The sequence below is a fragment of the Lacerta agilis genome, chromosome 10 (assembly GCF_009819535.1).
Source record: "Lacerta agilis isolate rLacAgi1 chromosome 10, rLacAgi1.pri, whole genome shotgun sequence".
Classification (NCBI taxonomy): Eukaryota; Metazoa; Chordata; class Lepidosauria; order Squamata; family Lacertidae; genus Lacerta; species Lacerta agilis.
Genome location: NC_046321.1, coordinates 15,670,886 through 15,690,936, shown reverse-complemented (window position 1 = coordinate 15,690,936; position 20,051 = coordinate 15,670,886). Strand labels below are relative to the sequence as shown.

The following is a 20,051-nucleotide window of genomic DNA, read 5'->3' as shown; positions in this document are numbered from 1 at the left end:
TGGGGAGCAATGTACCCTTACCTAACTAGCACTAAACAACCGGTCAGCTATTAGAGATCCATGACCTGCACACCAGGTGCACTGAACTTGGTAGACCTAACCTCTGAGAAACTCAGAAGATCTACTTCCCTGCTGTTTTTCCAGTGAATAATCCTGCTCTCTTTTCACCCTACATCTGAAACCTTCAATTCATCCTCTAGTTCCTTTCATCCCCTCCAGCTTCTAGTTAATTGCATGGTTGCCACAATTAACTTGACACACACCACTGCATTTCTCAAAACAATGGATAAAGTACCAACACTAACTCCACCTCCCACCCAGAAAATGGATATTCATAACACTTTGTAGGACACTTAGCTCGTGTTCCTTGGAACATAAGATGCTGCCTTATACTACCAGGTCAATGGTGCATCTAGCCCAGGGCTTGACCAGCAGTGGATCTCCAGAGTTTCAGAAAGGGAGTCTTCCAACTTTTACCTGGCGATGCCAGAGATTCAATCTAGGACATTCTGCGTGCAAAGCGGATGCTCTGCTACTGCTTCCCCTTGACAACTCCGGTTCTGAGCCACATTATGCAGCACAGGTATACAGTAGAGGGACTACAAATCAGGTGCAAATCTCTGCTCAGACATAAAGGTTACTGACTGACCTTGAGCCAGTTACCATCTCTCAGCCTTGTCTACCTCACAGTGATGTTGCAAAGATAAAAGGGGGCAGACCATGGGCTGCTGAAGGAGGAAAAAGAAGAGAGGATATAATTAAATAAAACTATGAAGATTTTTGTAAAACTCGGAGCATTTTAAAAGAAGAAAAGTATATTTTCTTGAAGGTTGCCATAGTATAAACTTAATTAGAAGCCGGTACTTCCTAAATACAGGACACTGTGTTTCACTTTGTCTGCTCCTAGATTTGTCCACACTTGTTTGTTATATATTTTATTTGGGTGTCATTTTTGTATTTAATACAAGGCATGTCTTAATTATTATTTATTTTAGCATTTGCATTTTGTTATACAAATCCATTTTTTAATAAAAAAGGTAATGATTTTTTATTTTTAAAAAGATACTCGGTAATTCACTGAAAAAGAAGTACAGTCAACAGAACCAACTGTTTGGCTTTCACTGCAGTTGGCAAGAAAGGATTTGAGACTGACATTTTCACCTTAAAATGTAAACTGTCCATGTGCTAAAGCCAACCAATCTCCAGAAAGCACAAATGGTTCAACTGGAAAGTAGTATAGGAGAAGCAGGAATTGGAGCCCAAGCCCACCCCTGCAACACAGATTCATCATCATAACAAAGTTATTTAAAACACAGGCAAATAATTGTATTAATATAAGAAAATAAGGTTATTGCTCACGCTACAAAGTAGTATTAATCTGTCCTACAGAAAAAGGAAACTTAGAACGTGTCCAGATTCATAAGTGGAACAGGACCAACTTGCTATTTACCCACATCACCAATTACAGTGGTACAAAAATCTACGGATCGCCTCTTCTGCATTTGCACATGGGACATGGGGATGTTTCCAGGATGTGGCTTACACAAAGGGTAGCCTGGAAATTCTGCATTAAAGAGGTTTGGAGACATACATAGCACAGGTTCAAAACTCTGGGGAATTTGCAGCCCTCCAGGTGTTTTTGGACTCCCATGAGCCCTAGCCAGCCTGAGTAGAGATGGTGGATGTTGATGTCAACAACTGGCACGCCACAGGTTCCTCAGCCCAGTTGTACACAGAGAAACATGCTTCTGCACAAGCATCTTCTGCTGAAGAATGCACATCTCTGCAACAATATACAGTCGTACCTCGGGTTACGTACGCTCCGGGTTGCGTACTTTTCGGGTTACGAACTCTGCTAACCCGGAAGCGCAACCCGACGCGCGCACTATTTGCACATGCACAGAGCGTTTTTCACGGTTTTTCGGTCTGCGCATGTGCAGAACGAATTGTTTGGGTTACATCCTTTTCGGGTTACGTACTGTAATCCGGAACAGATTAAGTACGTAACCCGGGGTACCACTGTACAGGCAAGGCCACATGCATGTCTGGACCCAGGCTAATGATTTCTAAGTAACGAACAGCCCTGGGGCAGGGTGCTAAAACACCATATGAAATTAATGCAAGGGAAAGATCTGTTTGGAGAAGATCAAGACTGCTATTTCGGTGAGAAGGTGGTAGAGGGAAACACAGCAACAACACACAGATCACAGTCTTGCCCTTGACAGTTTGTGAAGGCTAAAGCCATTTCTTTTACAACTAGGTAAAACTCCCCTGCCCCATCTCTTCTCCAATTTTCATTATCTGGTATTCCAAACTCTGCATGCCAGAGTCCATTCTGGTTCAGGTCAAGGACCCTTGTTTGCAATCAGAACTCTGCCTACCAAAGGCATGGAACACTCACAGGAATAGTAAAAGGGGTAGTGCCTAAGTAAATATTTATATTTCAGGAACAACTAGTCAAAGAAGTTGTGAAATAGCCAGGAGAGTGAGATTTAGTCAGTACTGCAACTATTCTGCTTCTATTTTGTATTTAACAAAGCAGCTTTCCTGCTCTGGCAAGAGGGTCTATTCCTCCAGGCATATCATGTGCCAAAAATCAACTCAGACACAGATTTAATATTTTGAACTTTTCAAGCACCTTCAGGCGCATCTGGAACATAAGCAAGAGCCAAAAACCGTAGCAGACCTCATGATGCTGGGTCACAATTAATTAGATAGGATTGGGTGGAGATATTTAAGACACACTGGCCTTTGGCAGAGGAGCCCATTTCACCACAAAATTGGGATTACACAGCAGTTGTAGATATAGGAAAGAGCATGGAAGCTGCACAGATGTGAAACGGGTGGGGCAAGTTAGTGACCCTTTCAGCCTTCTCCATGGCAGCCTTTCCTAAGCTGTCCTTTCCAGATGTTTTGGACTACAACTTCCACCAGCCCCAGCCAGCACAGCCAATGGTCAGCAGTGATGGAAACTGTTATTTCAGAACATCTGGGTGGCACCCTTGTTGGCAAAGACTGCTCTGTGGCCATGCTCATTTTAGCAACAATGCAGAATTTCAAGTTGGCAAATGTGCTAGAGGCCCATATCGACAAAGATTTGGGAGAATGGTGCAATCCCTACCAAAAAAAAAAGTTGGGAGAACTTTCCTTTACTTTGGCATGGGTTGAACAAGACAGTGCTCAGATCTGCCCTTCTGCCCCCAGGTGAGATGCTGGCAACACTGGACTTATCATTCCAGTTTCCAGTTCTCCTTCTCAAAGACAAGCTCCACAGCATCATTCACATCTTGCACAACGTGAGAGGCCTCCACCAAGGTTGGATCAAAATGGAAGTCCCGGTGCCCATGGAACACAGTCTCCAACATGTTCTCGTTGTGATCAGCAGGCACATCTCCCTGGGGATTGTAGACCCCAGTGCAGACCAGTATGGACTGGCAGCTCTCTGCAGAGGTGATGGACACACTGTGATCTCTTTGCATCTCAACATGTTCCTCGCTCTCTGCTGCCATTGCAGTAACACTTACTTCAGCCTGAGCCTGGAGGTAACGGTTGTAGAGGTTTGCACCATAAATGTCAGCCATTGGGTTGTCTCTGTAAGTAGGACAAGGGAGGAGAAAAGGACAAGGGAGGAGAAAAGAGGGTGAGAGTCAAGGTTATGTAGTTAAATTTGGGCAGTACAGTACTTAAATTTTGACAATTTAGACCTGTCTTCTTCCCATCTAGTAACAGCATCCATGCAGTACCCCCCGACCCCCATTTGCCAGCAAAGGGATCACACTCTAGCCTCCCCTTAACAGGGAAAACAGTTTGGTAAGTTATATGAATCTTTCATCCTGCTCCGTGCCAATGTGCAGTTGCTGTGGCCAAGGTCTTCCTCTCCCAAGCTCAAGGAAGAAGAGTTGCTTACCCAATAGCATACAGCTGGCGGAGAGGGGATGTCCAGCCCCAACTCTCCATCTGCTGCTTGATCACATGTTCAGCATAGCGGTAGGTGACAGTGCTGGGCTTGCCTATCAAGGCCTCATACTTCAGCTCCTTGCCAGTCATTTTCTTGTAGATGTTCTCCAAGCACACAAGAAAGGTTCCATGGCCAAATCTGACCACAAAGAAAGAAAAGTGCAAAAAGTCAGCATGCATACTCCTAGGAACATGTGGCAGCACTGGGTGAATTCAGTGGATAAAAGTACCCAATAGGAAATGTGGGTAAGATGGCTATTCTTCAAGTATGTCCTTTAATCAAATAATACAAACATGACTGCAGAATTCTATGATCGCTTTTGCACCACCCCTTGTTACTGCTCTGCTCTGCTGCTATGGAAGTCCTCCATGGACTGCTGCACCAATTCCTTACCCTTTGTTGAGGGAAGTATTTGGTTAATCTGGCCCCAGAGTTTTAAAAGTGTGTTCTTATTGTTAATGGGGTTTCAAAAAAGTTTTCTTGCATTATACAAAACAAAACCAAGCAAGCCTAGCCTGTAGTAATTTGACCATTATGAGGTTACATTTAGAACCTCTTGATATGGATTGGAGCAAGACTCTACACTTAAGAATTTCTCAGTTCCTTTTGGTTTCCAGAAATAGTCAGTTTTCTTAGTCTGCAAAAAGAGTAACAGTTTTAATTATATAAGATGTTCTTACAGAAGCGGCTCACTCGATGGCTTTTAGCTTCTTGGCAAGTGGGTTGTAGTTGTGTACCAGGAAGGTGAGGGGCAAGTTGGCAGGAAGGTTGGAACGATGCAAAGGCGCTGGAGGAGTCAATCCTGCACTCCTACTGGCACATTTGCACTGCACAAGCCTTCCCACAAGCACACCCCTCAACTCTCTCCTTGGTAAGTAGCAGCAACCCAGCTGCCAGGAAGCTAAATGCAGCAACTTAAGTGATGTACCTAGAACATCAGCTCCCAAACTTTAACCCACCCCCCACGTCCACTTGGAAATCACTGTGTCTTGGTGGACCGCTTAATCGTTTATCTGCCTGTTACAGCTGTTGTAATGGACTGTGCTAGATGCTATATGATCTTTAACTCCATTTTTATTGCTTCTTTTATATCTTATACTGCATTGTATCGTTCTACAATTTTAATTCCACAGAATGCTATATACAATACAATCATAAAATGCAACACAAGAAAGAAGCAATAAAAATGCAATTGACCACGCTTGCTGGGAAAGATGGGAATAGTAGTTCAACAACATCTGGATAGCCAAAGGTTCCCTCCACCTGATCAAGCTCATCCGAGGCAACTGAGCAAGGAGCATATTCTCCAGTGAGGTTTCCTGCAAATACAGGGGGGAGTGGGGAGGCAATACAGAATGCCAGCAAGACATCTCAATAGAACATTTACATCACCTTGGCATCTTGGCTTCTGCCATCCACAAAAGATCCATGTTGCAGGCGAGGATAGGTAGATGTGGGTATGGCGCAGAAGTCAGCTCTACCCCTAGGTTCCCATTGCTCAGGAGTACATCAATGATCAGTTGCAGGCAGGTCTCCCACCTGACTGGCTCCCCAAACAGAATCACAGCTAGAGATTGACAAAGGCAGCACATTTTCAAAACAGTAGTATGTGCTTGTACATCATATGACATAATAACCCCATATAGGAATTAACTCACAGAGGGTTACATCTGAGTAAACATCCTTTGCAAACCTATCCCCATCTACTTGGGTCCAGGACTAGGACATTTTAGCTGTTTTTTTGCAATTTTTTTTAAAGTTTTCTGCTGTCACTTTAGTTTTCTGTACACCGCTTAGAGATATTTTTATATATTGAGCAGTATAGAATTCATATAAATAGACTTACAGAAAGATCTATTCTGGACAGCTTAATCAACATTACAAAGGAGCTCTCATATAAAACTTGGGGCAAATTGGATGGGGCTTCCATTTATTTGCCACATATTCCTATAGACGTGACTAAAGAGAGAAGGGTCTGCATTAGATATGTGAAAGCCAAGAAAAATGGAGGGGGAAGACATTCCCCCTAAATATTGCAGACCCTCCCGTTTTCTGTCCCGCCCGCCCCCCAGGCCTTCACAACTCTACTCCACATTATAAGGGACAACTCTGTTTCATCCCCTGGTGTTATTTCTATAAAAACAACAGCTGGGGAGCATGAAAGCATTATCAAAGTCATCATGCTAACTATCCTTTGCAATACAGTGGATTCTAGGATATGCAGAATTACTCATCTTTACATTCCAGATTATTTCTTCTTTTTTAAAGTTGATAAATATATTTAACCAAACTAACTAACAATGGCACATTGTTCTGGAAATGAGCTTAGCTAAGGGGGAAAAGCAGCCTGGGGATGGAAAATTTGCACTGGCAGACATGAAGGGTCAAGCATCTCTTCATCCTGCCTGCTCTGCCTTGTGGTGCCCCCTGACTCCACATCAGTTTGAAAATGTGCATCTGCCAAGAGAAAGCCCACTTGAGCTCACAATAAAACACTCCTCAGAAAGAAAACAATGCACTTACCTTCTATGATGGGGAAGTCAACAGGTGGAGGAGGCTGTCAAAAGGGAGGGAAGGGGAAGAGATATTGGTCAAATTGCAGTGTCAAAAAATGGGTGAAGTTTGTTCAAGAGCTAAATGATACTTGGTATATTATCAAACTGTAACATAATAAGGTGTTTGTTTTTAGGAAAAGGAAAACAAAATTAAATGTGTGTCCAGTTTTTAAAGAAATACGAAACCTTTAAAATAATTTCCCCCAACCATTTTATTCTGCTAATTTGAAACCTTGTAGAATTCGTCTTTGGTTTCTAACATACATGGAGCAAAGGGCAACTTTGCGCAGGAAGAAAATCCTACCGACGAGAGTTCTATATTGCCGTTTTCATGAGAGATCTTGGTGGGGATACTATGTAAAGTATTTGTAATACTACAGAGCTGGAGAAGCTCGGGCTAGGGTGCCAAGTACCTCTTGGGATTCTCCTCAAGGCACATACCCCACCCAATCATGCCCTTGTGTTTCTTTCTGGCTGGAATGTGCCCTTGGTAATGACTCATTTGCCTGGATGGAGGATGGAAAGGAGTATGTGAAGAAACTAACTACAAAGGTAATATTTAAATTAATTGCTTCGCCAACTGCTGCATCTGGCCCTGCCTATCACTGGCCTGTGACCCCAGGAATGTGGCCTAGATGGAACGGAGGTCCTTGGGCTAAAAAAGGTGTTCCACCCCTGTTGTACAGGAACTTTACTACCAGAGCAACTATGGAAAAGTTGAAAGTAGGCAAGAGAACACTTAGTTCTGCCAGGGGACACACCACACAAATGTCAGTCACGCTTTGCAATACTCAGGTTAATACTTGCCAGCTCTTTTGGCCTCCGACTTTGATCAACCATATCCAGCAAGGGAAATGCCTTCCTCACATCTTCAATGGTAACAACGTGATGGAATCCCAGGCTGTTTCAAGTGGTTAAGGAAGAAAGTTGTCAAGAGGTCTACAGACTTAATAACTAACCCAGGAACTCAGTAACAGGAACCCGCCAAATCCCTACTGTTGGGCAGCAATCATATCTTGATAGATTCACCACTTCCCTGTCCGGATCAGAATGTCAAAGGCAGAGCAAAAAACAGCACTATATTATTATTATTATTATTACGTTTATAACCCACCTTTCCTCCAATGAACTTAAGGTGGTGCTAGGCCTGGGTGATATATCGATATATTGTCCAGGAACAGTATGAGGAACAGACCGCAATGTCAGCTTCACTCACCTGTATATCACTGGTAAAACCACCACCAATCCTGAGTCCCTCTGCTAGCAGCGTACACTAGAGTTCCTTCCTCCAGCAGTGCTGCTACAGGGACTCAGGAGCGCTGAGTGAAACTGCCATTGCACTCTGCCCTCATGCGATGCAGTGAAAAACAAGCTGTATCAGTGAGGCATCAATACAGGTTGTTCATCCCTCTGCATCTTTAAACTGCTCGACTCAGGAGTGTGCAGCTGCCCTAACCTCAGCTGAGCAGTTAAAGGAGCCAGGAGCCAGGAGCTCACAGCCCAGCACTGGCTCCCATGGCAGGGTGGGGACTCTGTGAAACTACTCAGCTGAGGGGAGCGCAGTTAAAGGAGCTTTGATGCTCTGCCTGCTCACACTGGGACTGACTCAGCTGGGGAACAGGAACCTTCCCAATCCCCAGCTGAGCTGCACAAACAAGCTTTTGCCCAGGGTCACCAAGTGAGCCTCACAAGGTTCAAACCTAGGTCTCCTCAGTCAATCCACCACACAACACTGGCTCTTAACACATTGCTAAGAAAGAGAAAGGAATATTTAAATAATGAATAAATCTGAAGGCAGCAAAGGATACTCCCTGGCATTTTCCTCCACAGGACCCTGACCACACACAAGCACACATTTGTCATGGAATTGATGGAAAAGACGCAGAGGACTGTGGGACAGGATCACCCATTCGGGAGAAACCTGAAAAAAGAGAGAGGTCAGCAGGACAGTTAGCTTACCCTTTCCACATGCAGTATTCCATATGCCAGGCCCTTTATCCTTTAAGCTGCCAAAGCCGCTAGCATAGGTGACACCACTAGATTAATCTGGCAGGAACATCAACACCCGTCATCCTTCTCAGACATTAAATACCAATATGATCTCTTGAAAGTTACCTTGGGTAGGGACATGTAAGAAGAATATATTTAAGCTTGTCCACAATAAAAATAAAATGGACTGGAAATATGAGTGTGCAAGAACATACACAACCTATATGCAATGAGTGTGCAAGAACACACACAATCCATATTCATAACCCTAAGTAAGGTCCACACAAAAATGACACTCACCTTATTATTTAACATTGCATGAATGTGTGATTTGCCTTCATTAGAAAGCTTTCTAAGTGATGTCAAGTAACATGAAAGCTCCGTGTGTCCCATATGATCTGCAGTCTGCTGGTTCACACATGAGAGTCATCACTGAAGGTTATAGTCATCAAGCGACAAGCATGGAGGGGTGAGCAGGCTCTCCACCCCAGTGTTAAAGGTAGTCAGGCTGGAAAAAACCTCTGTCCAAGAACTTACAGCCAGAGAAGATCATACCCAAACAAATGTTCTGTTTAATAAACTTCTATTCACCTTGTCAGGTAAAGCCTGACTTCTAACAAATGGGTAGCAACTTGTGGAAAGATTCTAAGCCCTACAAACTTTCTTTCTGTGAGGATACTCCACAAAATCTAGATTCAGGGTCACATCCCGTAACGTCACAGCATACATTAAAGCAACCTTATACCACTTTAAGTTATGGCTTTCCCCAAAGAATCCTGGGAACTGTAGTTTGTTAAGGGAGCTAGGAGGCATTAGGACAGGTATTCCCAAATAGGACCAGTGGTCAGGGATGATGGGAATTGTAGTCCCAAAACATCTGGAGGGCCGAGTTTGGGGATGCCTGCATTAGGAGATGCCTCAGAGTTATAATTTACAGCACCCTTAGGCCTTAACAAACTACAATTCCTAGGATTGTTTATGGAAAGCCATGGCTGTTAACGTGGCATAACAGTGCTTTAAATGTATGGTGGAGATGCATGTGATCATAGACTCACAATTTAGACACACCAACAGCCAGTGACCCAATACAGAACACAGGTGCCTTCAGTACCTTAAATCCAAGTGCATCAGACAGTTCCTCAGCCTTGCTGTTCCGAGAGCAGTTTCCAGCATTGGTTACAAATGCAACCGGCACATGGAACCGACCTTTTGAATCTGTTAGTTTCTGGAAGGCCTTCTTAGCAGCAGGAATGACTAGCCGGCCCCGTAAAAGCACTCCATCAATATCAAAGAGGAACCCAAAGGAGGGAGAAGTTGTCTGTAGTGGAGAAAGATTCAATGAAGCTATTTAGGAATAACAAGGGTGAGGAGGAACAAACAATAATACCTCCAAAAGGACAATCTCTTCCCAAGGAAATATAAGACAAGAGATTGTGTTGGCATTTTCCAATAATTTATTTATGTAACATATTTCAATCTCACCTCACTATATGCTCAAGACAGTATATAAGAACATTGCTTAAACATAATAAAAAGCTTTAAAATGTACAAGTAATACAACAACAACACCCATCTTATGTCAGGAAATTCTCAAGAATCTGTAGTCATTACCTCCCAAAGACCTTCCCCAAAAAGTAGGCTTTACTTGACTTTTTACTACTACTACTACTACTATAATAATAATATTTATTTATTTATTTATTTATTTATTTATTTATAGGCTGCCCAGATGACTGCGTTGCCCCAGCTTCCAACAAATTTGTTGGGAGGCTTCCAACAAATTATAAAACCACAGTAAAACATCACACATTAAAAACTTCCCTATACAGGGCTACCTTAAAGCAGAGGGATAATAAGCTCCTGAGGGAAATCATTCCGCAACTGCAGGGCGACCACTGAAAGGACACTGCTCAAGACAGGGCCCTCAAAGGTTATCTTAATAGGCAAGTGGTCTCATATGGAGAAAGAGGCATCTGTGATATCAAGGTCAACAAATATGGCAGCTGAATTTTACAGAATGGTCATCTACATGCACAAACTACTATGAACACAAACACAACTGCAGAGCATCTTTAAATCAGGGTAATTCATAGCTGATGTTGCCAGTCTGGAAGTATTACAGGAGTTGTATGTGCTATTAACAAGAACAGTATTATTAGGAACACCATAAGTTAAGAAGAGAAATGCACTTCTACTCAAGCCCAGGCAAACATCGATAGCAGTGGTAAACAAACTTTCTTCACCATGGACCACTTGAACATTACAGATGGGCTTGGTGAGCTTAATTATTTTTATGCCTCATATAGCAATTGTAATGTGCTGTACTGTGTGACTGTAAATTGTGTTTTGCTTGCTTCTTTTATTTCTTGTATTTACATTCCATAGAATTCAAATTCCAAAATATCTGCAAACAAGCAGAGCAACAAGCAAGAGAAATTCAGAGGCTACCAAAGACCCATGTGAATTTTTAAAGCATTTAATAATTCCCTAAATGTGAATAATGCAGGCACCAACCAGAGAATTCCATAACCTAGAGCCACCACTAAGGAAGTCCTGTCCCTTGCAATTATTGTAAGGTAATAATTAGCCTCTTTAGTTGCATAGGGAAAGGTAAAGGGACTGCTGACAGTTAAGTCCAGTCACGAACGACACTGGGGTTGCGGCGTTCATCTCACTTTACTGGCCAAGGGAGCCGGCGTACAGCTTCCGGGTCATGTGGCCAGCATGACTAAGCTGCTTCTGGCAAACCAGAGCAGCGCATGGAAACGCCGTTTACCTTCCTGCCGGAGCGGTACCCATTTATCTACTTGCACTTTGATGTGCTTTCAAACTGCTAGGTGGGCAGGAGCAGGGAGCTCACCCTGTCGCGGGTATTCAAACAGCCGACCTTCTGATCAGCAAGCCCTAGGCTCTGTGGTTTAACCCACAGCACCACCGGCGTGTTCCATACGTGTAGATAAACTGACAAACAATGAAGTTCATTAAGCACTGGAGATCTGATGAGTTACCGTATATGAAATTCAGTCAGCAAGCAGTCTTCACAGGCAGCCTCACACCCAACACACTGCTTGCAGCCTAACTTGCAAGTTTTCAAGGTTTGGATCTCACATTGTCGCACAGCTAACCTGTAGCACCCATCGCATTTAACGAGGGAAGATGTAGGCCTAGTTATTCGGGATTTATTGGGACATATAATCAGCACAATCAAAACACTCCACGCTGCTTCGTCCACTGCTTCAACTTAGATGTGCTATCAGCGAGCTGCACTGATGTAAAGCAACACTCTGAAGAGTATACGTGAAAGAGCGGCTTCTTAACTTTTTGTCAACGTGGAAAAACCAGCTGACGAATCGAAAATCGAACAGGTAGGTTGGCTATTTACTAGGCAACTTTCTTCACTAAGGTCTGAGAGTTCTCAGCACAAACAACCCCGCCATATGCTTAAAACTAGTATTTCCCCACCACCCCCGCCGCCGCTTCTTTCTTCTTATGCCTTCCACATCTGCTGAGGTCCCCAGCACAACAGCAACAAAGGCAGCTTGGGTACAGGAGACGCGCGTGCGGAAGAGGCGGCTTCGGCAGGCCAAGGGACAGGTAAGCCCGGCGCAGCTGCCCGGCTCGATCTCCTCCCGGGGGTGTCACAAGACAAGAGAAAGGTGACGGGAGGACACCGAAGGGCGCGCGCGCGCACACAGGCAGGAGGTCGGGAGGGGGTCCCCTCTCACCTGCCGCGCCCCGCAGGTTCTCCCCACGGGACGGCCTTGGCTGCTGCTCCTGCAGGGGCGGCTGGCGGCGCCCCTCCGCGCCGCAGGCAGCCATCCCCTCAGCGCCGCTCTGCTCACATGGAGCGAGCAGCACACAGCCATCCGCCCGCCGACGCCTGCTCCGGCTGCTGCGCCTCCTCCAATCAAGGCGACGGTCGAATTCCCGCCTTCCTCCCCTTGCTTCCTCCGCCCTGCCAATCGGAGCACCAAGCCTGCCGGTCACATGGGACGGCGGTGAGAGATGGGACCCGGGTCGGAGGTGGAAGGAACTACTGTGCAGTTCCCAGTTCCGGCGCGGAAGGAGCCGCTGGGGCGCGTGCTGTGTCCGCCGAGGCTGCGGGGAGCCTTGCCTGTGGCCGCTTGGTAGATGGGCAGGAGCTCCAGCGCGCCTTTTTATTTTATTCATTATTTATTTCTTAACAGTTTTATCACACTGCTTGAGCGTAAAAAAGATAAAACATTAAAATCATGGAATTTTTTCAAAACCATACTTTGAAAGCATACAGAAGTTAAAATACTAAAATAGATTACAAATTCGTAGCAACTTTTCCAATCATCTGGGTGAGCTTGTCTGAACAAGGATGTTTTTAGCAGGTGGCGAAAAGAGCACAGCCTGCTTTACCTGAACTGGCAGAGAGTTCCCAAACTATAGGTGCTTTCCCATCTAATCTGACAAAGGATGGAAGGAAGAGTATACAGTATAGGAGTAGCCAACAGTTGCAGGGTGAAGGTTAGGTGGGCCAAAGCTCAGAATGAGTGCAGGCTTGCAAGAGAAGTTAAAAATGATTTTAAAAGGTTTATTCAGCTATATTCAAAGCAAGAGAAATAAGCAAGTAATAGGTCCCTTGCATTGAGAAGTTGGAAAAGTGCTATTGGGTGACAAGAGAAGGCAGAACTCCTCAAAACCTACATTGCCTATGTCTTAACCCAAAAGGAAAGCGGCGCCCAACCTGGTGGTAACAGAATAAAGTATGCAAGGAGAGAGGAGCAGCCCAGATAGGAAAAGAATACCTAGCTACAGTACTCTAAATGAATTCAAATCTTCAGGGCCTGATGAGCTGCACCCAAGGGTACTAAAGGAGCTTGTGGATGTAATCTCAGAGAATTATTAGAGAACAGGTGAGGACCCTGCAGGTAGAAGGTAGGCAAAAGTCCTCATCTTCAAAAGGGGGGGGGGAGGCCCAGACAACTATTGACTGGTCAGCTTGTCATCAATTACCAGGAAAGGTGCAAGAACATATAATTGAACAGTCATTCTGTATGCACTTAGAAAAGGGCACTGTGGGAATACTGTGGGCATAGTGTAACTTGATTTCAGTAAAGCTTTTCACAAAGTCTCCCATGATATCGTGGAGAAGCTGATGTGAAAGCACTCTTGTCTTACCTCTACCAGACTCACTGTTTTCAGACATTCATTTCCAGTATTCTTCTAGACTACCAGAAGAGGTCACTTTTGTACTACAGGAAAACAATGAGCCAATTATCCATTACAACAGCTCAGATTAGCCCATTGCTGGTGCTATTTGGCTTTAAGCCTGCTTTTATTCCAAAACAAAAATGCTAAGAGGTATATAATAATTGTGCTCTGTTCTATTGTGCTGTGTTTTTCAGTCAAACATTTAGTAAACTGGGGACAAAGTCCAGCTCCTTAAAAATGCTGTTCGTTTCAGCAGCGGTGATGTAACTGTTTCATGGTACAATCCTATGCTTGTCTACTTAGAAGTAAGCCCCATTGAGTTCCACTTAAGTTTCTTTATGGAGTAAGTAGGATTTGCTTCTTAATAAACATGCATAGGATTAAAATGAAAGAGACTTAAACCTTTCTTAACTTTGGGCTGGAAAGTGCCCTGGTTTAAAAAGTTTTAATTGTGGACAAATATGCTGATTACATACATATTTGTGTTGGGAAAGATGGAGGGCACAAGGAGAAGGGGACGACAGAGGATGAGATGGTTGGACAGTGTTCTTGAAGCTACTGGCATGAGTTTGGCCAGACTGCGAGAGGCGGTGAAGGATAGGCGTGCCTGGCGTGCTCTGGTCCATGGGGTCACGAAGAGTCGGACACGACTGAACGACTGAACAACAACAATGCTGATTACAAAAAAATATATAGAATTTCCAAGTAGATTAATTTCACACCTGAAGGGTTCCCAGCTCCAGGGGTTACAGATTAACCAATTCCTACCTCAAATTGAACTAGAATTCTGATCCTTACTTTCTTCCTTATCCACAGTAAGGTTATTTCAACCTGTCATTTGATCCCAGTTCATTTAGAACAGGGGTGGTGGTTAGCACATTCAGCTTGGCTTAATTCCATGTAGCCTTCTGCCGAATATCATGGGGGTGGCAAAGAAAGGGATATGCGGGGACAGGGAATGACGGAAAAAGAGAAAAGGCAGTGTCTACACACCTTTGCCTCTATTCCTGCCCACCTTTGTTTTGGGCAAGCTCTGCCCACCAGTGGCACTTCTTCTCTCCCCTCCAAAAGTTTTTCCCCCCTTGAATGAAGGGGGGTGGTAGTGTTCCCAACCCATGTTCAAGAAAGAAATATATATGGTAAGAAATTTCTACTTTTATTGCAAGCCATTAAGGGGGGGGGGGGCTTTCACCAGTACCATCACAATGTCAGGTCTTCAGACTAGGAAACACTGTTAAATTAAGATGCAGCCCAAGACTTGGTAACCCTATTGAGGTGCATATATTTTCCTTGTTGTTACTGAAGCATTCAATTCAGCACACACTGTCTTGAGCATTTACTGCCCATGGATCACATCAATAAAAAGAAATGGAATTGGCATGGGGTAACTCTCCTCTGAGGCTCCTAAAATGCTGATCTGGAATGGCTCCTTTGATGTCTGAAGAACCGGGGGTGGGGGGCTCATGCTATGCTAGAAGGGTCAGGCTGATTTCATTCCCATTACTCCACATGACTAATGTGGAGTTCAGCCTTCTCAGTAATGGAGGTCGGGGCCACTGAGAGAAGGAGCATCATTCTCTGCAGAGTGATTGCATTTGGAGGAGCTCTCACAAATCATGGGCATTCTGTACCTGATCACAGAACTGCCTCCCAGTAATGCTGGGGAAAAGGAGATTGTATTTATTTATTTTCAAAAATAACCTGACCCAGTGAGGCAAGATATCATTTTGAAAACACAGCCGAGGAAGATAAGCAGTCAGGCGATCACCATTCTCGCGGTAGAGTGGCTTAATACAATATGGCTGGCAAAACCCCGCGGGTGTACTTGACAATATAACTCTCAACCTTGCTGGGCTCCAAAATTATTGACTAACAGGGACAAAGTGCCTTGAGGAGAAAGAAATAGCAAAGGACACACAGCATTCTAGAAACATCCAAATGAAGCAACACTTCACTGAGTCAGGGGTGTCAGTTCCCACAAACCATTGTGCTGTGGTTTCCACTTCTGCATGACCAAATTTTTACACTACAGTGGAATCATCTGTAGCTGGGAACCAAGTGGGATTACATGGTAATCTCTCATGGAAGAAAGGATGGGAACCAGAAGGTAGGGAGTGGGGGATTAACCATATATTTCACCCAGTCTACTTGGGCTGTGTACACACTACACATACGTTTAAAGCATGTTCAAAGCACATTTCCCCCCTCTCAGAATTCTGGACATTGGAGTTTGTTAGGGATTGCTTGGAAGTGTAACTCAGGGAAGGGTAAATAACAGTGTCCAGAATTCTTTGAGGGGGGGGGGGAATGAGCTTTAAATGTGCTTGTCTTATTTCCTTAAAAGTAAGTAGCCTTAAAAGCTCCACAAATTTGTGCGAAAGTAAAAAAAAGCTCAACAAATTTGGTTGTCGCCCCCCCAAAAAAAGTTCAACATATTTTCACTTTTTGAAATATGGCAACCCTAACTTTAAAGACCTACAGGTACCTTTTCAATGCATCAGGAATGTTCTGAAATAAAAGTGGTTGCTAGCAAGTTCAATCAATCAGTTCTGTCTTCCTTGCTTAGTTTTGAGCATTTCGTCATAAAGATACAGACAAAATGTAAACAAGGAACGCATAAAACAAATCTACATTTCACTATCCCAAAGCATGGCATCTTTGGTTCTGAAAAGAAGTCTGTCTCGATGAAAACAAATAGGGCAATCCAGCTAAAGTTGAGATAGTATGTAAGTAGTAGTCATGCTGCTCTATAAGACGCTAAGATCCCAACCAGTCAGGAGTTTGGCATGGAAGGAAAGGTAGAGGAAGACTAAATCTAACCCTCCCACATAAGGCCATCTCCTAACAGCTAATGGGCACAATTCTAGTTTTGTTTACCCAATTGATTATACACATACATAGAATGCCAGTTCTTAGATTGGGCCAGAGAGCTGGGTGTGTGTTAGGTTGGTGTATGTGTGTGGAAGATTGTGCTCTTTAGGTGGGCTAGACAAAAGCTCTTTTCTACCCATTGATTTCAATGAAAAAACATATGCTTAACTCCAACTAAAATCATTGGGGTTCTGAATGCCAGTTATCCTTAATTTCTAAGTGATGTACATTAGGAGTACAGAAACATACAGTGAATAAAAGCAAGTGCCTGAAGTTCAACATGGAGGGAACCTATCTGATTCACCTAAGATGGAGTTCCACAGAATCAGGACCACAATACACAGCTGCTGGTAGATATGAGTCATGCCTCTGACCCATGGGTGACCTCTAAAAGAGACTCCCCTGAAGATCTCAGTGATTGGGCAGGGAAATAAAGAATCCTTGGGGTATCCTGGAGCCAAATTGTTAAGGGTTTTGAAAATTAATAATAATAATAATAATAGACCATTGAACTTGGCCTGGTAACATGTGAGCAGCCACTGCAAACTTTTAAGCACCGGAGTTATGCGTTGGCAGTAGGTGTCCCCACCAACAGTCTAGCCACAGCATTTTGCATCAGCTGGAGATTTTGGATCAGGTCCAAGGATAATTCCATGTTTTCCTTGCTAATGTTACAAATGTAGACCTACCAACAATTCATTTTTATATACCGGTAGATTTTCTGCAGTTCCTTGAGATTGGTGTGTATAGGTGAAACAGCTTTCAATTAATTCCTCCAATTCTTCTGAGATTTGGGATAAAAAGAGAAAACACCGGTTCCTGCTCTGTTTCTCCCTCCATTATGTTACATTCATGCACAGCTGCTCCAATTCAGCAAGAACAAACTGCACCCATAAGCAGCTGCCCACAAGCACTGCCAATGTCAATCTGGAAGTATTTGCCATCTCTCCATCATGATGCTCAGCTGATTCCTATGGCAATAGCTGGATGTATCTTTTTGGTGCAAATGAAGCAGCACAACAGTCAATTACACATAACTTGTTTCCCAAATCTACAGCAGGATCAGGGCGACTTGCTTTAGTGTGATTTGTGGTTTCAGAAAGGTCAATCATTTATTGGTTACTTATTTTCAAGGTTTACACCCCAACTGTCAATACAGTAACCAATACTGTACAGTTTACAATCAGGATTAAACAACAACACTACCGCATTACTCACTAATTATCAGGGAATGTAAGGAAAGAAGCTCTGGAGCGAGCTACTTTGTATATAGTAAAAAGAGATCAAGTAGAGTGACAGTAAACAGAAAGAGGCAAGGGCAGAGTCAGTCCCCCACCCTTTCCCCTTTCCTTGTTACTCTTAACCAGAAATTGTAGGCTCTTTAAAGCCCTTCTTCCACTCCTGAGTTACCTCATAAGGCACTGCAGCCCTGACACTGAACTGGTTGTTCCCATAGAAATGGGATTGTGTGTAAGACTTGGTGAGTCACAGACCCCATTCAAGTAACCAGTGGTGACCCACTCAGTAATCTATTTTGCTCAGGTATAGTAGCTGGTATTATTATGTAAGAGCCACACTGCCTGTAATAGAGAGACAGTGTGTAGTAGTACTTAGGGTGTTGGACTAGGACCTGGGAGACCAGGGTTCAAATCTCCACTCAGACTTGAAGCTCACTGGGTTACCTTGGGCTGGTTACTGCCTCTCAGCCTAACTTACCTCACGGGGTTGTTGTGGGGACTAAATAAGGAGGGGAAGAACCATGCCCACCACCTTGAGCTCCTTGGACAAAAAAGGTGGGAGATGAATTTGATGAATAATAAATGAATATAAACACTTTCCCAAATTTTTGTTTGTCTCTGCCAAGCACAACCTCAGTTTATAAGGCAGAGAGCAACTTCAAATGTGTGCACACTGAAAGAGATTGATGCAAATAAATTATTAATGATCAGAGTTCCCACCCAACATTGTTTTCTTTTCCAATGGCTTTTTATTTGGTGTTTTAGTGTATTCTGTGGTCCCCTGTACCTCTGCTCTTTTCGTTCCCATTGAATCTGCTTACCCCATAGCTATGTGTAAGAAACTTTTATGTACAAACACACTGTTTTGTGATGGGCATTAGATTAGATGGCTTTTTAGAAGATTAAGTGAAATCCACCAAATATAGGTTTATCTAGTAGCAACGATGGCCGATAGAACCCCCGTGTTCCAAAGAAGCATGCTGCTAATGAACAGGTGCTAGGGGTGAATAAGTGGGGAAGGCAGGATCTCAATATCCTGTTTGTGCACTGCCTGGAGACACAATTTGGCCTGCCACTGATGGAAATGGAGTTAGATGAGCCTTGGTCCACACCAGCAGTGATTTTCCTACCACCAAAGGAAACTTTCTGCTTGCCTGTCTTATAAAGAGAAGCGGTATATAGTTGTTTTCTTGATCTGGGGATTTCTACAGTGACAAAAGTTTGATTTCCCTGCCTTAAGGGCCTTGAGATTACACTGTTTACATGCCGAGACAGCAGCTCAGAACCAATCACAGACTAAGTAAAAAGTTACTTCAGTTTACCTAATCCCATCTGCTTTGTTTCCACTTTAGTGGATCCACTGCGTCATAATTCCATGCCCACTGCCACATATATACTACTAAAGCTGTAGCTCCATCTTACCTTATGGTCTAACTCACTCTCCCCTTCCATGCTATTCTGAGATGTGAATCAGCCATTCCTCTTCTTGCCCTGCCTGGCTGATTTGCATAACACATTTTGATTGGTTGTATGGAACAGTGATTTGGGTTTGGTTTTTTTTAAGAAGGATTATTTGTGTAACAATCATGTGCATTAGTTACCACAATGACTTACATACATACCCATAGTGCTTTTTTTTGGAGAAGTAGTATCAAAAACTCATAACATCAGATTGTCAGCTTGCTGACTGTAGCATCATTCACACGCATAAATTTGTAATAAACTTACTTATTATGCCAAAGAAACGGGTGTTTACTAACACAGGTTTGGAGCAAGTATTTAAATTTCAGATGTAAGCATAGTTATGATTTTAGAATGTGTGTATTCACATTGACATTTCCCCCTCAAAAATATGTGTAATGCGCACTGCTTCATTTATTTATGAATACTAAAATTTCTGTCTTGCCTTTCCACACTATGCATCCATGGCAGCTAGCATAAAATTTAATGCAATCAAACTACAAGATAATAAAAACAAATATACCAGAAACATGTAGAAAGAACAGATACTCCACACAATAGGCCAGAGACCTGTCTAAACAAGAAGGTCTTTGTCTGGCAGAGGAACACCATTAAAGAGAGATGGATTTCCCTAGGTTTCCAGAGCCTGGACACAGCCACTGAGAAGGCCCTCTCTTTTGTTCTGCAAATTGTACCATACCTCTGATGTTGGCAGCACACAGAGAGGCTCCCATCCCAAATATCTTAATTATGTAGGCAGGTTTCTGTATTTTGGAAAAGGCTATTTATATTTGCTCA

General features: G+C 43.5%; 1 protein-coding gene across 2 annotated transcripts; it reads right to left on the bottom strand.

The window, feature by feature from the left end:
- Positions 1-2,418: 2,418 nt before the first annotated feature.
- HDHD5 (haloacid dehalogenase like hydrolase domain containing 5) lies at positions 2,419-19,306 on the bottom strand. Of its 2 annotated transcripts, none has more exons than XM_033162028.1 (8): positions 19,215-19,306; positions 9,614-9,820; positions 8,322-8,434; positions 7,321-7,414; positions 6,482-6,515; positions 5,351-5,525; positions 3,908-4,096; positions 2,419-3,591 (listed from the first exon to the last, which is right to left on the bottom strand). In XM_033162028.1, the coding sequence occupies exons 1-8, from the start codon at positions 19,242-19,244 to the stop codon at positions 3,231-3,233; spliced, it is 1,203 nt and encodes a 400-aa protein (XP_033017919.1). In that variant the 5' UTR covers positions 19,245-19,306; the 3' UTR covers positions 2,419-3,230. The 2 variants fall into 2 exon arrangements, with proteins under 2 accessions (XP_033017919.1, XP_033017918.1); XM_033162027.1 differs by lacking the exon at positions 19,215-19,306 and adding an exon at positions 12,228-12,411.
- Positions 19,307-20,051: the final 745 nt, after the last annotated feature.

What these genes read in the sequence shown, in the direction of transcription:
- HDHD5 (XM_033162027.1), bottom strand. Translation starts at nt 12,368, where the DNA reads ATGGCTGTGTGCTGCTCGCTCCATGTGAGCAGAGCGGCGCTGAGGGGA. An exon ending in GAACCTGCGGGGCGCGGCAG is followed by an intron (nt 9,821 to 12,227) that starts GTGAGAGGGGAC and finishes TCTCCACTACAG; the next exon opens with ACAACTTCTCCCTCCTTTGG. An exon ending in CGCCAGCTGTATGCTATTGG is followed by an intron (nt 3,592 to 3,907) that starts GTAAGCAACTCT and finishes TCCTACTTACAG; the next exon opens with AGACAACCCAATGGCTGACA.